The sequence below is a fragment of the Rhipicephalus microplus genome, chromosome 8, assembly GCF_043290135.1.
Source record: "Rhipicephalus microplus isolate Deutch F79 chromosome 8, USDA_Rmic, whole genome shotgun sequence".
NCBI classification, from domain to species: domain Eukaryota; kingdom Metazoa; phylum Arthropoda; class Arachnida; order Ixodida; family Ixodidae; genus Rhipicephalus; species Rhipicephalus microplus.
The window spans coordinates 40,679,337-40,703,104 of NC_134707.1; the positions used below are offsets into that span (position 1 = coordinate 40,679,337).

A 23,768-nucleotide genomic window follows, 5' to 3' on the forward strand; every position below is an offset into this window, starting at 1 on the left:
CTTTACAATTTCAAAAAAGGGTTATTACGGCGAAAAAAAAAAGAGGTAAAGCTCACCCATTTCCAAGTACTCGTCGAAGAGGGAGAGAGTGTGCCACTGGGCTAGCACGTAGTCGGCCTCCCAGCGAGCCACGGAGCCCCTGCGATCGCCACTGTCCCGGGTCATGTGATCCCGTCGCCAGGAACGCCACCAGTTCATCACCAGACTGCAATAGCGCAAAGAAAACCTTGAGCACGACCGCAGAAGTGCACAGACAGCCCTGATGTGCACGCCGCCGCACAAAGATCAACTTCCTAAAAGAACATTTATTTGCGCGTAACGAGGAGCATTGCAAACAGACGTCGCCTCTATTCCAGGGCTCTGCTGGCCCTTAAAATCATCTCTGCCCGTTGTACCAGCCACAGCGGATGGTCAAAGGCCGAACTGAATGGCAGTGCCGCCCATTGTCCCCCTGTGTTGTACATGTTGTGGTATTCTTCATCGTAATGCGTACACTCCCACGTAATGTGAAACAGAGTTGGTGTATAGCCCGTACCGCGGACATATATATCTATTTATGCTGTGGGGTAGAATACATATAGCCTGTGTAAGTTTGTGTATGAGTTGGTCTGGAGTTTGCGTAACTTTTTAGCTAGTTCTTAGACCATCTGGCTACCCTGTGCTGGGGAATGGGGTAAGAGTAATAAACAAGATAATAAAAGAAAAAAATGGAAAAAAGAAGGACAACAGTACGCCCATGCCTACAGTCTGCCTCTGAGACCACTTTCCCGCAAGAAGTGCAACAACGCTCTCAATGCCTTGCGTGCCGAGGACGGTCTCAGCCAATGTCCCAAGACCCTTTCTTCCTACAATTGGCGATTGTCAAGTCCACCTAAAACTTTCGGAAGTCATTTTCTTGGCACACTGAAGCGAAAACACTCGCAGAAAACATGGGCGATTGACTCCGCGCAGCCACAGTTGTCGCATGTCGGGATGCTGGCGATCCCAATTTGAAGCGAATGAGCATTCGAAAAGGTCACCACGAGCCACAGACGGCACAGGAGCGTCTCTTCAGCTCGTAGTATTTTTGGCGGATAATTTTTTCTAATATCCCTGTAGTACTGAAGACTTGTAGCGAAATGAGGGTCTAGGGGCGTCGGATCTTCTACTACAGTGTGCAAGGAAGCTCGGTGTACTTTGTATCTCTGCTAATTTTATACGCATTTGCAGCTAGGATGAACTAGCAAACTGCAAATTGGGCTTTGAACTTTTAGTGATGCATGATGTTACGTGCAGCCAAACCTGATAATACTGGCTTGGCTAACACGCTTTACAGGCAGTAAAAATGATGGTAACTGATCTAACATGTTATCTGCTAATGTGTTATTGTAATAAAATTCTTAGCCATCACCACAAGCCCGCAATATTCTAAATGCGAAGCATTTCTTAGCGAACTTCAGCGACGTTGAGCGTATATATTTATCTATCTAGCCGTTTACGTTTTGGTGCTTACGTGGTCACCCCCTTAACTTGGCGTGAACCAAAATTAGCTTAAGAGGGTAAGATGGTTTGACGGATATGAAGTGCTGCTCAAGGCCTTAATAATGTCATAATCCCGTCACGTACGTCGTCAAACAAGTCCCGCCAGACAGTGGAACATACCCATGGGCGTGTATCTGCCGCTGGTATGTGGGTATGTGCCACAGGTGATTGACACTTGGTATCTACGCAGGAACGACGAGAACGCACATGGGCAATTTTAACGTGTGAGCGTTAAGAAATAACCGAAGTCGGTAGCGTCAAACCAACGAATGCAAAGAATAAATGTCACGGTCTCAGCTGGTATCGAACCCAAGCATTCTGCGTGGCAATGAAGCATTTTACCACAGAGCTACGCCAGGTCTCGGAACTACTTTTCAAATAGACGTTAATCTTCATGAAATGTTTATAGTGGTTGCAGTGCTGCCTACCCAATATTTTAAAGATTACACATGTGCTTTTCTCATATATCCGTCACGTCGGGTTAACGTCAATTGTGGTTAGTTGACATGCGCTGAAGTTAATTTATGGGGCAGCGTTAAGGGTCAGCTTCCTAGCGAGCATCAGCACTTCATGTCAGCTTCTGGCGTTGCTAATACGTATGTTTAAGTTGGCATCGTTGCGCAAGTGCAAACCACTGGTTATATAAACATCTGCAACTCTTAAACATATGTCTGTACGTGCAACGTTTGTACATATATTTAGCGTCATTTTAGGACGTTTCACACAATAAAAATATTGCAACATGGTCACCTTCTCTCCGCATGCTTCGCATTACGTCGATTCCCAGGTACGTGGGCTCTGCCGAATTTTTTTATCGACTCAGCAAAAGTGTAATTTTTGATGGAACAAGGTGTTGTCACTAATAAAAAGTGGACTCTTAATCCGGTGACAACATACTGGACAGCAAGGTAATAACAAAATGTGCCGTTCACAGAAAGCTCAGCTAAGTAACGCCCATTTAAAACACTCGCGTATGCAATTAAGGTCAAGAAAGACAGTGGTGTCTTTGAGGCGCGGAAGACCAATCATCTAGCAAACGCCTATGTGACCTTGTTTCCAAAACGTTCATGTAGTTGAAGACTGGGGGCCTTTAGCAAAGAACATTTGCCACGAGAAAGGCAAACACTGTAATATAGAGTTATGAAACTGGAAAGCTTACGGCTGTCCAATTTCTTGAATGTTGTTGATGACTTGTTTGCCCACCATGACTATGGCCAGCTGAACGCACACTTCGTACAGACATCCGCCTTCACACTGGAAAAACAGAAGCGAAATTTAAAGAGAAGGCAACGCAAAGATGGAGTCCTGCAGTAACGCAAGATCATCGAGAAGTTGTCGAACAGGGAATCTCGCAAGAACTATAGTCATTCCTAAAACATTTACTAGAGGCAACTGTCGCATGGCGACCGTTCAGCCACCATGGGAATAATGGTATAGTACTCAGATTTGCCTAATCTTCAAGCTTGAGGCTTCTAACGCACTTATGTCTTTACTTAGGGCTGTGTTTTGGTGTTCCAGATGAAAGACTGGATCATTGGGAACTTAGTATGCAGACATGAAATTTTGAGCCCAAAACGACTAAGGTAGTGCAGTGAAACTGCTGAATATTCGCTGAACTTCTCGCGACAAAGTGGTTGCAAGCCAGACAGCCAAACAGAGCCTTAAGAGCGAAGTTTAGACAAATTCGTGTAATACTGATAATTCCCATGTTGATTGAAGTGCCATGCGTTTCAAATCTCATCGATACCTGCACCGAAGCCCTCTCTAGTTTAATATTAAAACTCTATGACGAGAACAACCATTTCGACAAAAGGAGTTGTCTGTGTGCAAGCGGAGCTGCACTGCGGACGAACACAAGTCCACTTGTTCAAACGTTGACTCCAGTGACGTACCCTTTTCAACGATTGCTCAAATATTTTTCATCGCAAGAAGGGAAAACAGAAATTTCACCTTAATGTACTTTCAAGATGAGTGACAGTGTTAATATCTTGCTAGCTGCCGTTCTATTAAAGCTCTGCAGATAATTTCAGCACGTTGTCAATTGTCATCATAATCCCCGCGATTCCTGATAACAACATGGGTGTTTGAAGGTGGGCGATATCGATTTATTACAAGTTCTTCAAGCTTGCGTAAACGTTTTCTCCTTGTCTGCAGGAAAAAGTTAAGAGATCAACAAATAGTCCAACTATAAACACTCACACTGTTTTAGAAGACATCAAAGAGAAGTAAAATTGCCAAATGCCCTAACAATCTAAGCAAGTTTCTACAACACCTTTATATGACATCGGGTGCGCGCAGCCTGTAACCATTAAGTGTGCGCAAGAACTGTTCACTGTCATAATCATGCAGTTAACTAACGCCCGATAGCGCAGAAAGCGACTGAAGCGCTGCTACTGTACTTGAACACAACAAACCTGAGCGACCGCCTGTAGACTATGTGTGCTCCCTCTAGCGTGCTCGTGATTGTGTGTACCTTTCTTCCCGCTCTCCTATCTCTTTTCACCCCTTCATCTCTTCCCCAGTGCAGGGTAGCACACCAGACGTGTACCTGGTTAACCTTTCTGCCTTTCCTTGCATCTTTATCTCTCTGCTATCTTTCTTTCTCACACATGACATACTGGCGGAAGAAATTCGGGGCTCAGAACATAGTGTTATCATTATATTAGTTCACACTTACCTGGTAAATCTATCATCTGTTCCCTCTGCCAGGCACTAACGTACTCAACGGTAAGAGAGTTACACATCTGCTGAACGACGAGGGTACTCGTTCGCTAATCCACTGCTTCACTTAATGGCGTAGTTGCCGCCCAATTAAGTTACGAAAGCTGCTGGCCCACTGAAGCTGATATCTGACATTAGTGTGAGCTGCTACTGGGGAAGGTTGGGATTGTGCGGAAAAGCAAGGACAACACCGATCGTAAATGACTGGACGCTTTTCATATCACAACCCGAGATTTGTCAAATATTAGGAATGCACCAGTCCGTCTCGCTTGCAGAAAAAAATGTGTCTCGACAGCAGGCTGTGATTAAGGTTAGTCACGTTTCAATTTGCAGCGAAGTTGTGCGCGTTCTATCGAGCATATTGTACTTTTAATACGGTACGAGTATAATCGTAAAATATTTTGTCCAATTTAGCACAACAAATACAGTGGAAGTCACTGTAGTAGATTTCGTGGGATGGGCAAAAATGTTGAAATTTACCAAAGGTTGAAATATCGAAAATATGAAGAAAACAATAAATTATTGCCTGTCGCATCACTGCCATCTCATTTACTTAGGAATACTCAAATTAAAGTTACTCTTTCTCAAACTAAGAACGCAAAATCTCAATTTTCGTGGTTTTCTAATCGTTTCACAACGCGAACGTGAGTCAAGATGCCTATCTTAATCCGAAACGTGCTCTGAAACCACACCTTGTTACGTACTAACAATGCAATCTTGTATAGTGACGACGCCTTGCACAGACTGTGGCCCGTGGCCGTCTCGCCTGTCCGGGACCACTATTTTGGTTCGTTTATTTCTCATATTTGCCTCCCTTCGCACCAGATATACTGCAAATATTGTCCGAATTAACGATGATTTGAAGTCATCAAACAGTTGATGTACGGGCCGGGATTAGATCGCATGTCTCAGTTGTCGGATCTCCTGAAATTACGCGTGCCAAATTAAAGAGCTTTTGATGTATTAACAAAATAGCCCAGACGTACCGCCACCTACTCAGGTGGCATTCTCAGGTGGCATTGGCAACAAATGAACAGAGCTCGCCCAATCCACTGATAGTCGCATACGCCCTTGTAAACTTCCGGTCGAGGGACGCGGCTGTTGGTGCAAGCCGACGTGTCACAACGGATGTACCACGATTCCAAGAGTTTTCATTTAGCTCACCTTTGTACCCAAGCCAGCGAGATCACGTTGTTTAAGTGGAAGCTACGTTCTGCCATCCAGCAATGTTCAACGAGCTCTGTCGTGGAACCACTGATACCACGGCCGCTGATTTATCAGTAGATTTACTTATTTTTAGAACTTTTCGCAGTGATGAGGCATCTGAATCTGCTGCTTTCTGGTCCTGTACTTTTTTTATTTCTTCCATTTCCAGATTCTCAAGCGAAGAATTACTTTTGTCTCGTGAGCCGCAAATTTGCTAAAGTAGTTGCTGGAGGAATCGAAGCTCTGTAGTTATGATCAAATGTTGGCAACTCGTGACAAACATATGTGAATGACCACCATACCCGACATCTACGAAGCCACAAGCAATAACTCCAATCCTGTTGTCCTTCAAGCTCCCTCCCCGTACTAATAGGTATGGGACTCTGTTCAGAGAGCCAGGTTTAGAATAAGGAAGACGACCGACCGGAATCCTGCTCATGCTCGGGTGGCTCCTTCCAAGATTCCACGAATCTGGCAGCAGCTATCAATTAGTAAAGGTCAAAACGTTTATTTTGCCATGGCCTTAGAATTCTCCGTGACAAATGTAGTATACCAGCGTAGCAATGTGGGCTTGCTGATGCCTAATGAAAATGCAATTAGCGCTGGTGAGGAAGGGTGGAACAAGTCACACACACTAGACACTCGCGTCATTTGTCTACTGCCCCTTTCTCCTTTAATCTAATAAGGGCGCGCACTCAGACAAAGACACTAGAACAGGAAATTGGACAGACCAATAGTTCCTGTTTTAGTGTCCTTGTCTGAGTGCATGCCTTTATTCAGTTAAAATATGAACCAATACCAACTAGCCCAAGTATCCGTGTCTCTTTCTCGTTGTGCTCGTCCTCACCAGCACTAACTGCCTCTCTGAAAGCCTCAGCTCTCCACTGGCTTCAAGACATTCGCACATTGGCCTTCTATTCACAGAGGCAACGAAAAATTTATAGGAATGCCTACATGCTTACTTAATGGCACTGAAGGTTTTCTGCAGTCAACACTGCAAAAGAAGGTTTGCATGCTATTTCGGCCTAGTGCGCATGACACCCCAGAACTTTTTACACCGAAGCACAGACCATTAAGTACCAGTCATTATGTCCCGATCATTGATAACGCAAATAGACAACATTGAGAATGCCAGCTGCATCACTGGCGAAACGTCTATTCATTTTCTCATTGCTTGTCCTGATAATTCGAAATAAAATTTTTACGGTCATGAATTCAATCGGCTTTTGAAACGTTTTTTACGAATAAAATGTTTAAAGTTACAGCTCCATATGTCCCATTTCCGTGTTACTTGTTTGGCAAAACAGCCGTACTTTTTCGTGGTCCACTCGGCGAGATGAATCGACCATCCCAGTAACGAGGTATTTTGGTGACCACAAAGTAGAAGGAAATTGAAGCCACAAATACACTTACTAATTCTAAAGGTATTGCACCAGCGAACAATTTTTGCAGTGTACATCACTGCATACACAAATAAGTCATTTTCACTGTATATAACAGCTCGCACTGTACATACACCTGATCATCATTGTCCCTCTTTCTGTGTGCACATAAGCTATGTAAGACATATCTGGAAATAAAATTCTCTTAAACCTGCAAATAAAAACCGCTAGCCATTCTTGTTCATTATGCCGAGAAAAAGATCTAGTCGAAGCGTACATACCTTGTCCAAGCTGTATCCAAAAAGCGTTCCCTCCTTGCCCGGATGCCCAGAGAACCTAAATGCCAGAAATACTGATTATGAGCGAGAATTTTTGATAAGTCGCTATAGGCCATCTCTGTGTTGGCAGACTTTTCAATGCATATGCCTAAAAAAAGCGAAACTAGCAACAAGAAACTAACGATAAATGCTAGCTCTCAAATATTCATCGTTTGAATTTTAAAATCAACCTGCCTTCTTTACGACTTGGCAAATCAACTAGGGCAGTTTATGTTATAACTATAAGAAAAACACCTCATACGTACTGCAGGAAGGAAAACAAGAGAGGAAAAGGCGGGATGCCTACCAGTTTAGCATGACTGGCGTACTACTCTGCACAAGGGGGAAGGGGGATAGTGAAAGAAGTGTAAAGAAGGAGGGGACCGCATAACAGTGATAAACACATAACGCACACAGCCACATACACGGAGTATACTATTTACAAAGTTCCGTTCATGCTAGTGGTTTGCTAAAAAGTCCGCAGTCCACTGAGTCATTAGAATGCAGTGATGGCTGGTGGAAGCCGTCTACAGTGCAATGCCTCTGCTTCGGAAGAATGGTATGACGTCTGAGCCACAGCATGTTTCTCATCTCAAGAATCGTATGTACGTTTTGGAGGTTGTCCAAAAGAACAAGCCCATTCTAACATACCTTCCTTTAAAGAATGCGATGTATATCAGTGAAGAGTAGGTGTTGAGAAACGTAAACAGGAACATCTTGAAGGTGAAGCTGTCTTCATACTCCCGTTGGGTCCTCGGTCGTTCTGGAAGTAAACACAGTTGTAGAACACTTTGAGATAAGCTCTAGAGCACAGCTTGGAGACAGCATTGTCCGTAATAGAACAAAAAGTAACTTTGATAAATTCTGCAGCTGCAGCTAGCCAGTATTGAAAGCGCCGGTATGTTTAGAAGTGTTTAACGATATCAAGTACTTCGTACTCAACTATGGGATAACAGTGAGCCATTCTTATACGTATGCGAATAAAAGCAAAGTTCTGCACCACAATTCGAGTATTCTGTCTTTTAGAAGGAACAGTTCTACAATTTTGAGTACTATGTACGCCACTAAGGGAGAGCGTTGAACCGTCCCAGTGTGATAACGACCTATAACGTAAGTTGGATTGTGTTAAGAACAGATGTTTGTTTTTCTAGATTCCTGGCACAATGAGATGCGCTGTTGGTAAAATAAGGCACCACGGGGACATCGAAAGTTTAGGCGCAATGGTTAAGCCCGAGTGAAGTTGTTCGTTGAATTCGACAACAGTTTTAGCTAACGATGCTTGGCGTCTGTCTGAAGGCAGTGTGGCAAGGCGATGACTGGAAGCACGCGTGCAAAGTGTCTGATGTGCGTTCTCAGGACTTTGACTGTAATGTGAGTCTGCACTGAAAGGTCATGAGCAATCACAATCGTTGCCTCTGTTGACGTACATCTGGACAAACCAAGGCCCGCTCTGAGTGCTTGTGCTTGGACTGCCTCCAGAACGATAATATTTGTTTTGCAAAGTACTGCTCAGCACAGGCAGGCTATATCTAAGAAAACGAGAAACAGCGCTCTGTAGAGATTTAGCATCACGTCTAATGACATCCCCCACGTCTTTCCTGCCAAGAACTTGAACAGCTGAGAAAATGCCGTCAAGCGCTGCTTCATGTAGGTCACGTGCAGGCTCCAGCAGAGGTCCCTGTCACTGATTGCAAATGGTAACAGAGGGTAACAAACGGGCCGCCCATTGATTGAGTTGGCATAAGGCGTCATTAGTTTACAAATGACGGCCACTCGACTGTCGTCACTTGTGCTGAAGCAACTCTATCTGCTTGTTTTGCACAAAAGGTATGCGGGAAGTGTGCATAAATATATACCGATGGTTCCACAAATCTGCTGTCCTCGTCCTGTACAGTGGATGTCACAGCAAGAGCTATGGCCATCAGCTTTAAAACTGACCATTGCATGACCTCGACAGCTGTGGAACTAACTGCTGTGCGCGCTTCCCTTCGTTTGGTCAACCGGGAACCACCCCAAGAATGGTCGATATTCACCAATGCTAAGGCAGCCATGCAATCTGTGCTTTCAGCAGCACACCGTGTCCTATACGAGCAGCTCGTATTTGAAATTCGGCATTTCATTCACACATACTATAAGAAAGGGCACCACGTGACGTTTCTGTGGCTTGCAATTCACTGCGGCGTCATAGGAAACCAACACGCCGATAATGCCACTCGGGCTGCTCTTGACGGCACACATGGGCATGCCATACGGCTTTCGAGGTACGACGCAGCCAGCAGCCTTCGAGGGCTTGCAAAGGAGAAAGGAGACAACGCTCTGTATATGGTACCCACCAAGCATCCAGATCAACCAGACCACTGATCAACACAGCCTGCGCTATTTGATGTATCTCTATATGCCAAGTGGACTCCACTGAAGAGAAGCCACACTGCTTTATTTTTTGTGGTTAGGGGTATTTACACATGGTATTTACGCATTGTGCACATGGTATTTACGAAATGGTATTCCTTCCGCATTGGAACGACCGACGATGCTCCCTGCGATGCCTGTAATTTTGACGAGACGCTAAGCCACGATTGATTGATTTGATTGATTTGTAGGGTTTAACGTCGAAAAACCACCATATCATTATGAAACACGCCGTAGTGGAGGGCTCCAGAAATTTCAACCACCTGGGGCTACATTTCAGCCTTCATCGGAAATGCAGCTGCCGCAGCCGGGATTTGATCCCAAGACCGGCGGATCAGCAGCCGAGTACCTTAGCCACTAGACCACCGCGGCGGGGAGAGACGCTAAGCCACATACAGCCTGACTGTCTGGTCTACAATGTGAAGAGAAAATCACTGGTGTCCATTGTAGCGCACCTTTACAGCAGACAAATGTCTGTTGAATTCGTTTTAGAATGTCGTCGACAAACGACATTGCAGCTGAAGGTGACCAAGCAACTGCTTATATTTTGAAGAAGACGGACCTGGTCAAGCGGCTGTGAGAGTGATGTCACGTTCCACGCCACATTATTGGACTCTTACTGACTCGGTGCATGTGCACGTGCTGCGTATTGTGCATTCTGTTCATTTCTTTTCTTTCCTTCTTACAATATCTCTCATTTCTTTCCCACCTGTAGGGTAGCAAACCGGTTATTGTGGAATGGTTGACCTCCCTACCTTTCCTTTTCTACCATTTTCTTCTCTTTCTTCTCTTTTGAACAAATGTTCGAGAATTTAGAGTACGAGGTATTTGACTACGTGAGAGCAATAAGCTGTTCCAGGTAGCTGAAAAAGACTCTCAGCATGTGCTCAGAAATGTCCTCAACGATTCAGGGTACATAAAAAATGAGCCATCTCCCCGAAGGGAAACCCTGATGGGATGTGAAGCAGCTACGGTGCGCACAGCATTGACTCAGTTGAAACGGGGTCGACGCGGTTGCTGGAAGAACGGTGTGAAGCGAAACTTGGCGTATCATTTACTCGAGTAAGCGTTTGTTTGAAACGCAAAGACATCAAAGGCGGGTTTAGTTTCGTGTAAGTTTCATCACAGACAAACGAGCCAAAAGAGTCACTCGACGTGCGGTCGAGCGTTGCGGGTGGTGGAGAAGGTGAAGCGAGGTAGAACTGTGTGATGAGCAGGCGGAGGAGCCGGCGGCTGCGGGTGCTACTGGTGAGCGTGCTACGGGTGAGGGAGAAAATGACGTCAACGAGCACTTGCGAGGGAAGCGTGTGAGAGGAGCGTGACGTCAGCGTGCAGCTACGGTGTGACCTACTTGGCACTGCTCGAATACCTGCGGCCAGGGGGCGCGCTGCGGTGCGTTCGTATGGACGCACGTACGTACAGCGTTACACACGTGAGTCAAATAGCTGCTTCGCACCTAATACTCCACCAAAAGAGGGCTGAAAATCGTCCCACATCTAAAGAAATAACTATGAGGTATGAGCTGTGCTAAGAAAATGTGTGTAACGATTCAGAGTACTGGGCACTCTACTATGGGAGAGCATAAAGCCGTCTCGCGCGCCTCATCTAGGAATAATTACCTAAGGCTTCGTGTATTTGTTTAGGAAAAGTGGGCAACGACTTAGAGTACCAGGTATCTACTATGGGAGAGCTGAAAGCCGTCCTGTGGGCCCCACACTTATAAAAAATGCCAGGCCTGCGCGGAAGCAGCACGACAGTCACAGTGAAAGCTAGAAGAGCGGCCTCACAGAGCCTTTTCAAAACACTCATTGGGTTACTACTGCAAGCACACTTGCTCGATACCCCTACGGCATTAATAATACACATTTCGGTAGAAGGTTAGAAAAGATGTTCAACGATTTTGAGTACTTCGTACTCAACTATAGGAGAGCACTGAGCCGTCCCGCTAAAAGAAGCTATAGTCCACTAAGGCATTATTAATAAGCTTTTCGGTAGAAGAGCAGCATTCGGAAGGTGTGTTTAGAAAAAGTGGGTAACTATTTAGTGTAATAGAGGTACTCTACTACGGGAGAGCTGTAGCAGTCCCGTGCTGTTCGATGCTCGATTCACAACCTAACTACTGGACGTGTGTTTAGAAGACGTTGTTAATGATTTAGAGTACTTGGCACTTTACTATGGGAGAGCCTAAAGCCGTCCCGTGCGTCAGCCTGATATGGAACCGAAGGACGTGGGTGAAGGGGAGGGTAGAAGAAGAGGGTAACGATTTAAAGTACAGAGTACTCTACTATGGGAGAGCTTAAAGCCGTCCCGAGAGCATGTTCAAGACAGAGACATGCAGACATCCTCGTAGCACGGACAGTTAGCTACGCGCCAGAAGTGGCTCAATTAGCGAAGGTGAGTGCGCCACATCATGGATAGCAGCCTCTTGTTTTGTTCTGGTTAAGAGCGTTTTATTTTGTTCTTGTTAACATTTTTTCCCTGTCATATATTATGTTTGATTGTCGGTAAATGTTACTGTTTTTTCGTCGTTGTGGCCTTTTATTTTGTATGTTCTTAACAGCTTTTCGATAATCTTATTGTTGTTCACAAGTTTTTCGGTTTCTACATCCGCTGTAGACGCCGTGGGTGGTGGTTTATTGACAGAGGCACGTTGTGCTGCCTTAAAAAGCCATTCACCAGGTTTCACAATTTTGAGCTGACGAGCGTGATGCATACACGGGGCATTCACGATCACGTCTGACAAAATCTGCAATGCTACACGCCGCGCAAACAGGCCAAATTTCAAGATGAACGTTGCTTTCTCTTCTCTTCGCCGGCGCGTGCCCAGAGAATGAGGGCATGACGTAGACGTAGGTATTTCCCTACGTAGATGGCTGTGCTGTGACATCGGTCTTCTACGTAGACGACTGTGCTTTGACGTGGTCAACAATAGCGCGTCACATGGCGAAAATTATTTCACATGACATGAGTAATTCGTGTAATTGGTTGCTTGAATAGATAAATAAAACTTGAGATAAATGAGCAAACAGGAAAAGGGAATGTGCGCGTCCTTTTCTCTGTTTTTCTTTTGCGAATTGCAACTAGAAGCTTGGCTAACTTGCCTGCGTGTCGGATGTGTTCGTGTCCCCGCAGTTAGCACATCGAGCAGACGCCAGCCCTGGAAACGAAATTAACGGTCCTACGCGTTCACTCACCCAATATGCTCATCTATTCTAGAGCGTCCAAAGGAAGTCAGTGGTCTAAACCAGCGTCTCCTAACAAGCGCGCACCGAGGCATCCATCCAGCAGAACAGGCAGTAGTAGGTCACTAAATAACGCTGGTCAACAAGACAACACCACTCGGGCCCTGGTGGGTTGTGTTTTCTCGGGGATGTCATGCGCATGTGACTCTTTGCTTAGATGCCGGAAAGCGTGGTGCATAGAGTTTCTTAATATACACAAGAGGGAACTCTGGCACTGGTGTCTAAAGGAGCTGCAACGCACGGTGCTTCAGTGAGCACGTGAATGATGGGTAGTACACAGATTTGTCTAATCTTCGTACTTCGAGCTTCTGCCTCCTTGTGTGTTCGTGTGGCTTAGAGCTGTTTCCTCCCGAAACAAGACTCAACAAATGTTCAGCGGTTTTCCTTCACCACCTTATTCCTTTAGGCTTACCATTTCGAATCGGGTCGTGGAATTCAAAAATATTCGTTCTTTCCTTTAAAACGAAACGGAAACCAGTAATAAACGAAGCCGCAAGTACGATTTGTCGCCCGCAAGTACGAAGACTATGCAAATCTGTGTACTACCCATTATTCCCATGGTCGCTGAACGATCGCAGCGCCAGAGTCTCCTCTAGTTAATTTTAGAAAACTCTATGGGGTGGGCAAGAGATTTTGGCTCGCGAAGGGCACGGGGGTCGGGTGGCAAGGGTTTCGAGCTCGCCTCCTCACATTGTCCTTTCGCGCCACTTCAGAATACCAGTTGTCTCAGCTCGTAATGAACGGACTGGAAAAAATTTTGTGCCATAATGCTCTTTATCGGACATAAAACTGCCACGGTCTAATTGAAATTCGTCATGTGGCATGGTGAGTGGCCCTTTGACTTCGCCCCTGAATGTCACGGTAGAAAAAACATGTGATTCCCAACGTCGGAAACCCAGGGTTATACTTGACCACCTTTATAGTTAACTTTTAACAATGAGGTGCAGCAGTAGTTCCTCGTTTCAGAATATAATTTTGAGATGCGAAGTATCTTAAAGTCGAGCTTAATCCGGTGTATGGCGTGACCCCTTGTTACCGCGCATGCGCGTCCTCTCTCTCCCTCTCCTACGCCTCCTCTCTGCTTTACAGGCACCCATTCCTGTGGCATTTACTCCACCGCCGCGCATGTGGGCCTCTTCCCCTCGGCTACGCTCCCACCCAGGGAGGCTTAAATAAGTATTGCTATACACACCGCCTATACACATCAATGGTATAGTGGCTAGAAGGAGAGGTGTCAGCATCGTCCCGGGCGCACCTTGAAAGGAGGCGTACTGGTATTTCATTTCGCCGCGGAGCGGCGCGCAAGTCGCCATCGTGATCGGTCGAGAACGCTCGCCAGCAGCTTTCTCGTGCGCTCGCAAGTCGCAACGTCTGTGTTTTGCCTATTTGGACTTGTTCAGGAACAATAGGTGCCAATGTGACCATGCCACAGTGACGGGTAAACAGCAAACACACTTCTTTGCACCTGGATGCTATGCGAGATATATTTCGGCTCGCAAATAAGGGAAGAAAGCGTCTCCTGTCTCTGCTCCCGCGCACGATGAACGCGCAAGGCTTGAGAGCGTGCGATTCCTCGCGCTGGCACACCATCTGGAAAATAACTGCGTTGTGTGCGAAGCTCATTTCGACGAAACATTCATCGTCCGTAGCTACAGGCAATCAACGGGTTCTTAGCAACTTGGGAAAAAGCTGTACCTAAGGAGGGTGGGTTCCTGGGTGAATCAACAGCCGAAGGAGTTCGCGTCTCTCTAACCAGCACCTTTTCCATCCTGCACTATGTCACGAAAACCTGGGACTATAAATACTTGATGACGTATCACCTCTGCCAAGACGCGCTTGAAATCTTTTTGGAATTCTAAAGCAAATGTCTGGCTCGCATGATCACCCTTCAACGACACAATTTTTTATCTCTGTGCATTGCCTCAGTTTTTACAGTTTGGCACAGTCACCCTCCCGTGGAAACATACCTTCTGGAATTCTGAGCAGCTTTCTATGTCCGAGCATCCACAATAATTTAATAAAATTGCAGAATAAGCTGGATAAGCTGCTAGATGTGGGGTGCCTCAATGAGGTTCATGAAACGATTGTTGCTTGTGAAGCCCTCCCTGACCACACCGATCTCAATGGACGCAAAAGTGACTTCCGAATCACTTATTACGTCAGTGGCCATGTGGCCCGGAAGATTGGGAAAAAGACGAAGTGTAAAAAATGTAGCAGGTTTGTTGCTTCACTCTGAAAATTCCAGCTTGCTTCCGGCAGAATCATTCCTTCTGTACCCGTCCGAATTCTTAACAGACCTGGTCAAAGCTATGGAAGATGCATTCATCTATTGCTTCAGCTTCAACAAGTTGAAAAGTGACAGCATAACAGACCTTATCTCTTGCCTGTCTGTGAAGAGGTTAAATATGGTCGGCTTGAACACCACAAACTGGAAGTGACAAATCAGATAATTAGATTCTTTACGCTGACCAGAATGCATTTTATCGTTGCTGAAGGAAATTCGTCCAATAAAAAAAGAGATTGAGACGTGTGACTTAACTGTCATAGTGTTAACTAAGCGAACAAGGTTTTGTTTTAAGGTATTGTGCATTACTCACAATTTTTTCTTGTGATTTTACTATCGTCTTGTTCACAATGTTACAAATCTCCCATTAACAACTGTGATGTCACTGTCTGGCTGTTCTTCACATATGCAGAAATCATTTTTTTCGTGAACTGGTTTGTAACTGTATTTAAGTTTGCCGTTCAGATCTCAATGTCATGTGTGTATGTACGCCCATTGTATCATCGTATATTTCCTGTTCTTTTTAGTTGCCTTATTCACTTCCTTTAGCTGAGTGTCGTATAACCTGTTCTCTTCAACTTTAATACAGATGTTGTGTTTATTTTTCGTGTTGTTTTCCGCTTTCGTGAAAATAAATGCTTTGCTTGTAAAATTAGACCTTGATTGCGCCAGTCATAAAAAAAACGACTGCCGATACTTTTACGTGCATTGAGACTTAACGGAGAACACTGCGGTGTCAAAGTGAAAACTACACGGACTTTGTTTTGGTGTCAAGCTCACGGCAAGTCACTTGATTCTCTATTTTCTAAGCTTCGTAGTTGATATACTACGAAGTGAATTGAAAACACTAGTTTTCAGTGCCAATACACGCTTTGCAGTGCACCGCCAGAATCGTTACAGGTAGCCTTCGTTATAATCCGCAGGGTAGCGTGAAATATTTGCAACGAAAAACCACTGACACGCACGCGCGGGCGCGAAAAGGGGCATCTCGAAAGCGACCGCAGCGCCGCCGCCTCCGGATGAATTCGCGCTCGCTCTCCGGCGCGCCGATGCTGACACCTCTCCTTCCAGCCACCATACCAGTAGGGTGCAGTGAAGCCATGGCGGCCATCTTGACATGGGCAAGATACGGTAGCCAAGGTGCGTCCGCGGCTTCTTTCCGCCGTGGCTTTTAATGGTTATGGAATGCAATAAGTGGTAAATTCCCAAAAACAAAAAGTCAAATGGCAAACAAGAATACAGTCGACCTTATTCTATATCTTTAAGCGTTTCCCTTGCAAGCATGCACACCGACGAAAGGCATGAAATACTGGTTTTATAAAAGAGGCATACTCGCGAGAGCTGAGCTCACTTTCTTGGAATTCAATTTCTCGTTTATTTTCCACTTCATGTAGCGGAATCTTAAGCATAAGTAATCGATTGATTTGATTGATTTGTGGTGTTTAACGTCCCAAAAGCACCATGTGATTATGAGAGACGCCGTAGTGGAGGGCTCCGGAAATTTCGACCACCTGGGGTTCTTTAACGTGCACACAAATCTGAGCACACGCGTTTACAGCATTTCCGCCTTCATCGGAAATGCAGCCGCCGCAGCTGGGATTCGATCCAGCGACCTGCGGGTCAGCAGCCGAGTACCTTAGCCACTAGAACACCGCGGCGGGGCTCTTATGCATAAGTAGGTTTTGACTACTTTCTTTGCGTGGAATACAAAAACGGGTGTCCCATGCTTCACACGTGTACAAAAGGATATGCTCATCAAAAAAGAAGATATATGTATGAGGGAAAGCTCATCCCCCTCCCCCTTCTCTCTGGAATCGGCTTTTGATTCTTGATCCCTTTTATTTATCTTCAGGATAAAGCCTTGCTCTTTTGGTTAACTGCAATTTCTCTATGGTAGAATTTTCTTCTGGAGCTGTTTTAGTTCCCCTCAGGAAACAAGAACTTTTTTTTTCGTTTTGGAAGAGCTACCATGTAGTTGATGCACATCTCACGTCTTCAAATTGAATACAAACAATGGTACGAGTATCCCTCGGTTATGATCGTTTTCTTTACAGTTAGTCGCACCACAAACATTGCACAGTTCAGGCACTAGTTTTTATTCGCCGCACTTCAAATAACAAAATAAAAGGCACGAGTGTAAAAAAAAGGCACGTCCCTATGTGTTGCCCAAACAAAGTTAACTACTCTCATGTTTGCGACTTAAGCTTCTAACTAACACAACTAAAAAGCAGGGGCGTAGCCAGTGATTGGCACATCAGCCCCTCCCCCCCCCCCTCCGTTCTCCCGAAATTATCCATGGCGTAGAGAGCGCAAATGGTAATTTCAAGGGGACGCTCCTCTCGAAAACAACAAAATGCCCCTCCCCCCCTACTTTTCCCCTCCAGAAAAAAAAATTGGCTACAGAAGGGTTATGACGGGACTAGTTGGTAAAAATGCATAATAGCTCACAGCGCACACACTTCGTCCGTGTCGTGCCCTGTGAGCTATTCTGGCTACGCCACTGCCGTAATAAAAAACGAACTGACGGAGATGCCTATTCATTTTCAATGAATGGTTAACGGTATATTATATTCTCACTCACTTAGTGGTATCAACATGCACAAGGATGTGTACAATGAACATCACAGGTGTTTTAAAAATGCATCTAGCCCAGTCGGTTAATTTGCGGTTCACAGTCCGGTCCGGTGGCTAAGGTACTCGGCTGCTGACCCGCAGGCCGCGGGATCGAATCCCGGCTGCGGCGGCTGCATTTCCGATAGAGGCGAAAATGTTGTAGGCCCATGTGCTCAGATTTGAGTGCACGTTAAAGAACCCCAGGTGGTCGAAATTTCCGGAGCCCTCCACCACGGCGTCTTTCATAATCATATGGTGGTTTTGGGACGTTAAACCCCACATATCAATCAAGTGCCCCTAACACATGTGATCGCTGTATTTTCGCTACCAGTCATCCAGTCATTCAATGACACACGTGTTCAACAGCACACCCCGAAGTGCTTCGAATATTTTGTTCTTTAAGAAACCCACTAGGAAAAAAAAGAGTGTCCGTGAGATATATGAATACAGGTTGAGAGCTATCAACATATGCGTGTGTTTCGGCATACTCTTTTCATGAAGCTCGAAATACGATGCTCACAACTCAAAACATTATCCATAAAAACCTTTTCGCTTTGACCTATGTAGCGTTAAGAAAGGCATGATGTATCTATTACAACATCCGGAGGCTCTACAACCCCGGCGAACATCAGGAACATCTGTGCGGCCGCAGCCGCTAGAGTTGCGGAAGGCGCGCTTTCTGCCTATGACAAGATGGCGGCACGTGGGTTCACCTGAGGGCCGCCTCCTCCACTCCAGCACCTATTACTTTAACCTTCTTGCTCCCACCTCCCTCGCCTCGCAACGCCGACGCAGGCAGCGTCTGCTTGCGAGTTCCGATGGAAAATGCGAACTACTCGAGCTGCATAGCTGTTCACTGGCTACAGGATTTTGACTTCAAAACAAGTGGCCGGGGGATTTCTCCTGTGCGTTGTTTTAGATTTCAGTTAATGTTATACATGTGTTATGAGTTTGCAGAGATATGAATGTGCATTTTCGATTATTAAACGTCTGATCCCACAGTACTCGGCAGTGAGAAACCAATTTAGTATGTATGCATAGTTACGCTTTTGAGAGAACAATAAACGGCGACAATTGTCAGAGTGGAAGCGTGCGAACGAACAACCACTGAACATGACCATTACTGGAATGTTATGAAACTTTTGTTTTTTGTACATAGTGTAAATAAAATTTGTCTAAGCAGCATAGTTTGGTATCGTTATACCATTCATTGTATCATGATATCACATGAGTTCTTGTGTACACGTATGCCAACATTGTCATGTATAATAGAGCAATGATGTCTTTATTTCAACGTAGTGATGTTGGTCGTGGTACACAGATCTGTCGAAGTGTACGTGCCCATTACTGGAATGTTATGAAACTTTTGTTTTTTTACATAGTGTAAATAAACGTTTTCTAAACAGCAAGTGCTGCACGCAACTACAGTACCAGAATCAAGGACGGGACGGCTTTATGCTCTCCCATAGTAGAGTACTAAGTACTTTAAATCGTTAGCAACTTTTTCTAAACACACTTTTCATCAACACAATGTAGGCATTGTTGTTTTCTGTAGTGCCAACGTAAACACATTCATGAGAGAAAACGCAGGGTACTGTGAACATGGCTATAACACTTCGTTTAGCATACATAAAGCGCAAAATCCACCTGGTTCGCTCGACATCTTTTTCATCAAGTTGCGAAAGGTGCTTCCACCAAACGCAACGTCATTGGTATTCTCACATGCCGCCTAAAAACTGCGATTTGTGCGAATTGCTACTGGTTCACTTAGGTGACCGAAATCTTTTGCAAATGCTCGAAAACAAAGCGCTTATGTACTTTGAATGCTGCCTCTTATGTTTAAGAGCTCACGTATGAAACTAGGCAGAGTACGAGACATGCAACCCACCAATGTCGGTCAACCGTGTGGCTATTCTGCTGTATACCTGCACAAAGAGCAACAGAACAATCACGTGTTTTTAAAATAAAACACATCTTGAAAGCACTAGGACTAGTGAAAATGACTTGTCTCAAGACTATGCGATGTTCTCAGAAAAAAAAAGCATACTTGAAAACACGACTGCAAGAGTCGTGTATTCAAACCAATTACAACGCACTGGAACAAGAAAGCAGCGTATCAGCCATTTTTAACAAAGAGAAATATGTCCCTTACGATAAGCTATGTTTATTTAGGCATGCAAACACGGCATTGTAGACTATAACAGAACCACCAGCTTTATGTAAAAAAAAAAGGAGGTAGACCGGCACAGTTTTCTTGCACTTACTTCTATTTCATTTTTCATAGATGTAGTTATACTTCTTCTGCAATATTTGTCATTTATCTCAGCCCGGTGTCATCTCATTATTCGCCTCAGCCCTATTGCCCATACTTGGCCTACTCGTTTCCCATCACCATGAGAATTATCATCCCGCAGTTTAATGATACGGTGTACACACGTTACAAAGCCAGCAAATCCTCCTTAACTACGTTCAGTGCGAAATAACATAGTGTCGGGGTGTGACGACTGCGTCGACGTCAGTAGCATTCGGACGTGTACATCTCGCAATTATCACAAGAGGGCATACGTAACTTCACTATCATTTTTCGATTACGTTGAGATATCTCTAATTTTGCCACTTTAGTAAGCAATGACATCACCAAGACATCACGAGATGACGTCATAACTTCGCCACGTGATTATCATCCTCGTCGTGTGGTAACGGCGCCTCCAGACGGATGCAAATTCTGTCTCACTAAGAGAATAAATTGTAGAGAAATAAAGATACGGAGGTTAACTAGTTCAGGATAGCCGGTTTGCTACCCTACAGGTAGGAACTGGATGGGGAGATATAGAGATAGAAAGAGAAGAAAGAGGAAAAAATAGGCCACACAGTAAGCGACCAGAATGTATGGCTGGTACCCTGTTCATGAGCAAGATGATAACCAGGTTGAGCATTGAGGCGGTCACCGCCGTGGTGACGTGGGCCAGTGCGCGCCAGCTCTGGTCTCGGGAAAGCAGCGCCACCAGAATGATGCGGTAGGCGATGATCCCGAACACGGTGCATATCACAAGGCACAACTGCGATTGAGGAGCATCACTAGTAACAGTTCAGAAACAAAACTTATTTAAAGGAGTGGTCGTGTTGCACATTGTTACTACTTATCGTGTTGAATCGAGGGAGAAGGTGTCGGTTTATTGACTCATTTTCTTTGTCGGACGCCATATTAATGAGAGCTAGACATTGCGTTGAAGGCGCACATGCTACACACGAGAGAACACTATTGAGAGCACTTTGGCACATACGCACTTTGAACAGGACTAGCTACGCGCTCATTCGAAGAAAACGAACAGTAGGTGACCGTTGACAATTTTGGTACCCGTTCTGTTTGCAATCTTCTGTTTGCCTTATTCCTGCTTAGATGTATGCTGAACTATCTATCATTCAATAACAATACACAGTTACGTTTGGTTCAAAAATGAAGGAATTCCATGAGTTATATGGTTCCACGGCCTTAGGATGAACGAAAAAAAAGTAAATTACTTCACTTACAACATAACTATCTGCCTTGCATAAATTTTCCTCCCACACAGAAATAATTTGCGCAGTACGTGGCAACAGCACTCTATATCGGCGATAAAGAGAGTCATTGATCTGTTGAGCTGTTGTACTCAACAAGGCTTTGTTGTACTAAACAAATTCCTGGAGGGTTTGTGATGGAGCATCTGGAAGACATCGTGCATGATCATTTGTTTACAATGAGAGGGGCGTTTTGGCTTGCACTTGAGTGATTGTGCGTCTTAACTTGTCTCACGTCGTTTCTGTGGCGGAAATGACATCAGTAAATTCTAGGTGCAGCCAGGCGTTATTTTGTTTAGAGCAACCTATGTGTTCAGGAAAAAATGTTTGATGGTTTAGAGTACAAGTTCCTCTATTATGGGAGAGTGTTCAGCTGTCCCGTCTAATGAAATGTGTGAGCGTAAACTAAACAATTAATGGGTATAGTTTAAAACAAGTGTCCGAGAATTTAGGGCACGATGTACTCTACTAGGGGAGCACGCAGCAATTATACAAGGATGGCAGCGCTTTAACAATGCGGACGAAGCATGCAACACGAAATTTTCCACGTATCACTTTAAATACCCATTAAAATGTACTAGCTGCGTGGTCTGACGTATTTAACATCTTGTGTCCAATTACTGTTTGATCAAGCTTTCTCAACGCATTTTAGGAGCATTGTAATCGCGGCACGTGGCTTTAATCTTAGGCTAGGGAATGCACTATATGGAGAGGAAACCAGTCTATATTGGCTTACGAATTTCGGCAAGTTCCACGCTGAGAATTCGGCCTAGTACAAGGACACCGAGGTAAACGTGTATGGTGCACGTTTAACGCAATGAAGCTTGTCACATAAAGGTTCGTTAGCGGGATAAATGTTAGAAGTTACAAATTCGCACGCTTTTCTATAAATTCACAAAAGCCCGCTGTACGAGAAGCGTATGTTCTTTTCGTTCTAACTCTATTTCATTATTCTCTGTTAAGAATGACAAGATGAAGAGAAGAAGAAGATGAAGAAGTTGTCTTGAATAGGTAATTCAACATGCTGGAATGAGGGGGAAGAAGACGAAGAAGAAGAGGGCGCGGGGCGAGTGAGGACGTGAGAGCAAGCAAGCAAGCAAACGTGAGAGCTGGGACGTGGCGTTAGAGGGGCGAAGGGCTGCGGAAGTTTGGACTGGGCCTCGCCCCAGGCTCCCGCCCGAGCACCTGACTCGGCGAGCAGCTCGCAGAGCAACCGCTGATCCTGGGCTGCAGTTTCCCACCCGAGTACCGACCTCGGCGAGCAGCCCCGGAACCACCGCCGACCCTGGTCTGCAGGGTATACCGCCCGAGCACCTGCCTCGGCGAGAAACCACTGGAGCTACCACTGTAGTGGTTCTTCAACATCTTCGCCACCGTGGAGCATCAATATGACGTGTCATCACGCGTGAGAGGGACTTTCAGCGGACCGGAGGCCACGCCACAACTGTAAGCGCGGGAACTAGAAAACGCAAACGGAATCGGACGTTGAAACGCGCGTCATTAAGACATTTCCTTTTCTTTGTGTTTCAGTCAGTGCGTGTTTTTTGTTGTTGTTTTGTTTTGTGATTTTTATGGTAACGAAGAGGGAGTTTTCGTTTGGTACCATCAGCCTCTACGGTTCATTTCGCAACGCCCGACGAGCGAACCAAGCATCAGCATATACGCGTGACATTCTCCTGCGCTCACTTCTAAAGCTTTCTGCACCTAAAGTGGTATCGCATAGCTGGTTACAACCTAAGAATAAATACCCGCTCTGCCACCAGTATTTCTGCACGCCTGCCGTCCACCTATGCTACAAAGCAACGATTGGTAATTTTCGCTTCTGACCATAAGCACGTTTTTGTTGATGATAGAAATACTACGCATGTTATGAATTGAAAGTTCGTCATTTCTCCTTAAAATGTTATGGTTGGTTGAATAGTGAACTCGGAATGATAGCGTTAAAGAGCTCGTTTCACCGAAAACCTGGCGTTGGCGTCAGCGTCGTTTGGTTCTTAGCCAAAAATTATCATGTGGGCTATTTCAAAATTGAGAAAGATGCAATTGAAATAAACTGAAATTTTGGAATTCGAGTGGGAGTCGAACCCGGGTCGTTTCAGTGGCAAGCGAGTGTTCTGCCCTACAGCTTCGCGTCTGCTTGTGAACGCAGTGAAAACAACTTTCTCTGATTGGAGATGCAGCGTAAAATTTACAGCGTAACATGCTATACAAACACACGCATCCTGTATGAATGCTTCACAGTACAACATGCAACATCGGAGAAATGATGCGTGGTACAAGCGTACATCGCCATCTGGCGTCACAACAAGTGAATATTATAACGACTTCGTTGTTTAGAGTCAGTCACCCACTACAAAAGGCACGCACATTACTGCGCCTATTACCTTAAAGCCACGTAGCGGGTGCATAGCAAGTTTGAACAGATTCGATTCCCTAAGTGTTCGAAGTATGCACTAGGAACAGGATATATCTTTCGCGTTCAATTCTTAAAGGCAAAGCTTAAAGATTCTCCCAA

The 23,768-nt window shown here is 45.1% G+C and overlaps 1 protein-coding gene across 6 annotated transcripts in view; it reads right to left on the reverse strand.

Annotated features, from left to right (window-relative positions):
• Window positions 1–23,768, reverse strand: part of LOC119165358 (anoctamin-4-like) — a 96,831-nt gene that overhangs the window by 16,072 nt on the left and 56,991 nt on the right. For 5 of the 6 annotated variants that reach the window (XM_075871623.1, XM_075871622.1, XM_075871621.1 and 2 more), the window contains 6 exons: window positions 20,596–20,754; window positions 19,584–19,620; window positions 7,799–7,910; window positions 7,112–7,166; window positions 2,681–2,775; window positions 57–205 (listed from right to left, as the gene is read on the reverse strand). In XM_075871623.1, the coding sequence (XP_075727738.1) occupies window positions 57–205; window positions 2,681–2,775; window positions 7,112–7,166; window positions 7,799–7,910; window positions 19,584–19,620; window positions 20,596–20,754 (607 nt within the window). The remainder of the gene's footprint in view (window positions 1–56; window positions 206–2,680; window positions 2,776–7,111; window positions 7,167–7,798; window positions 7,911–19,583; window positions 19,621–20,595; window positions 20,755–23,768) is intronic. The other variant, XM_075871624.1, reaches the window with a different exon arrangement.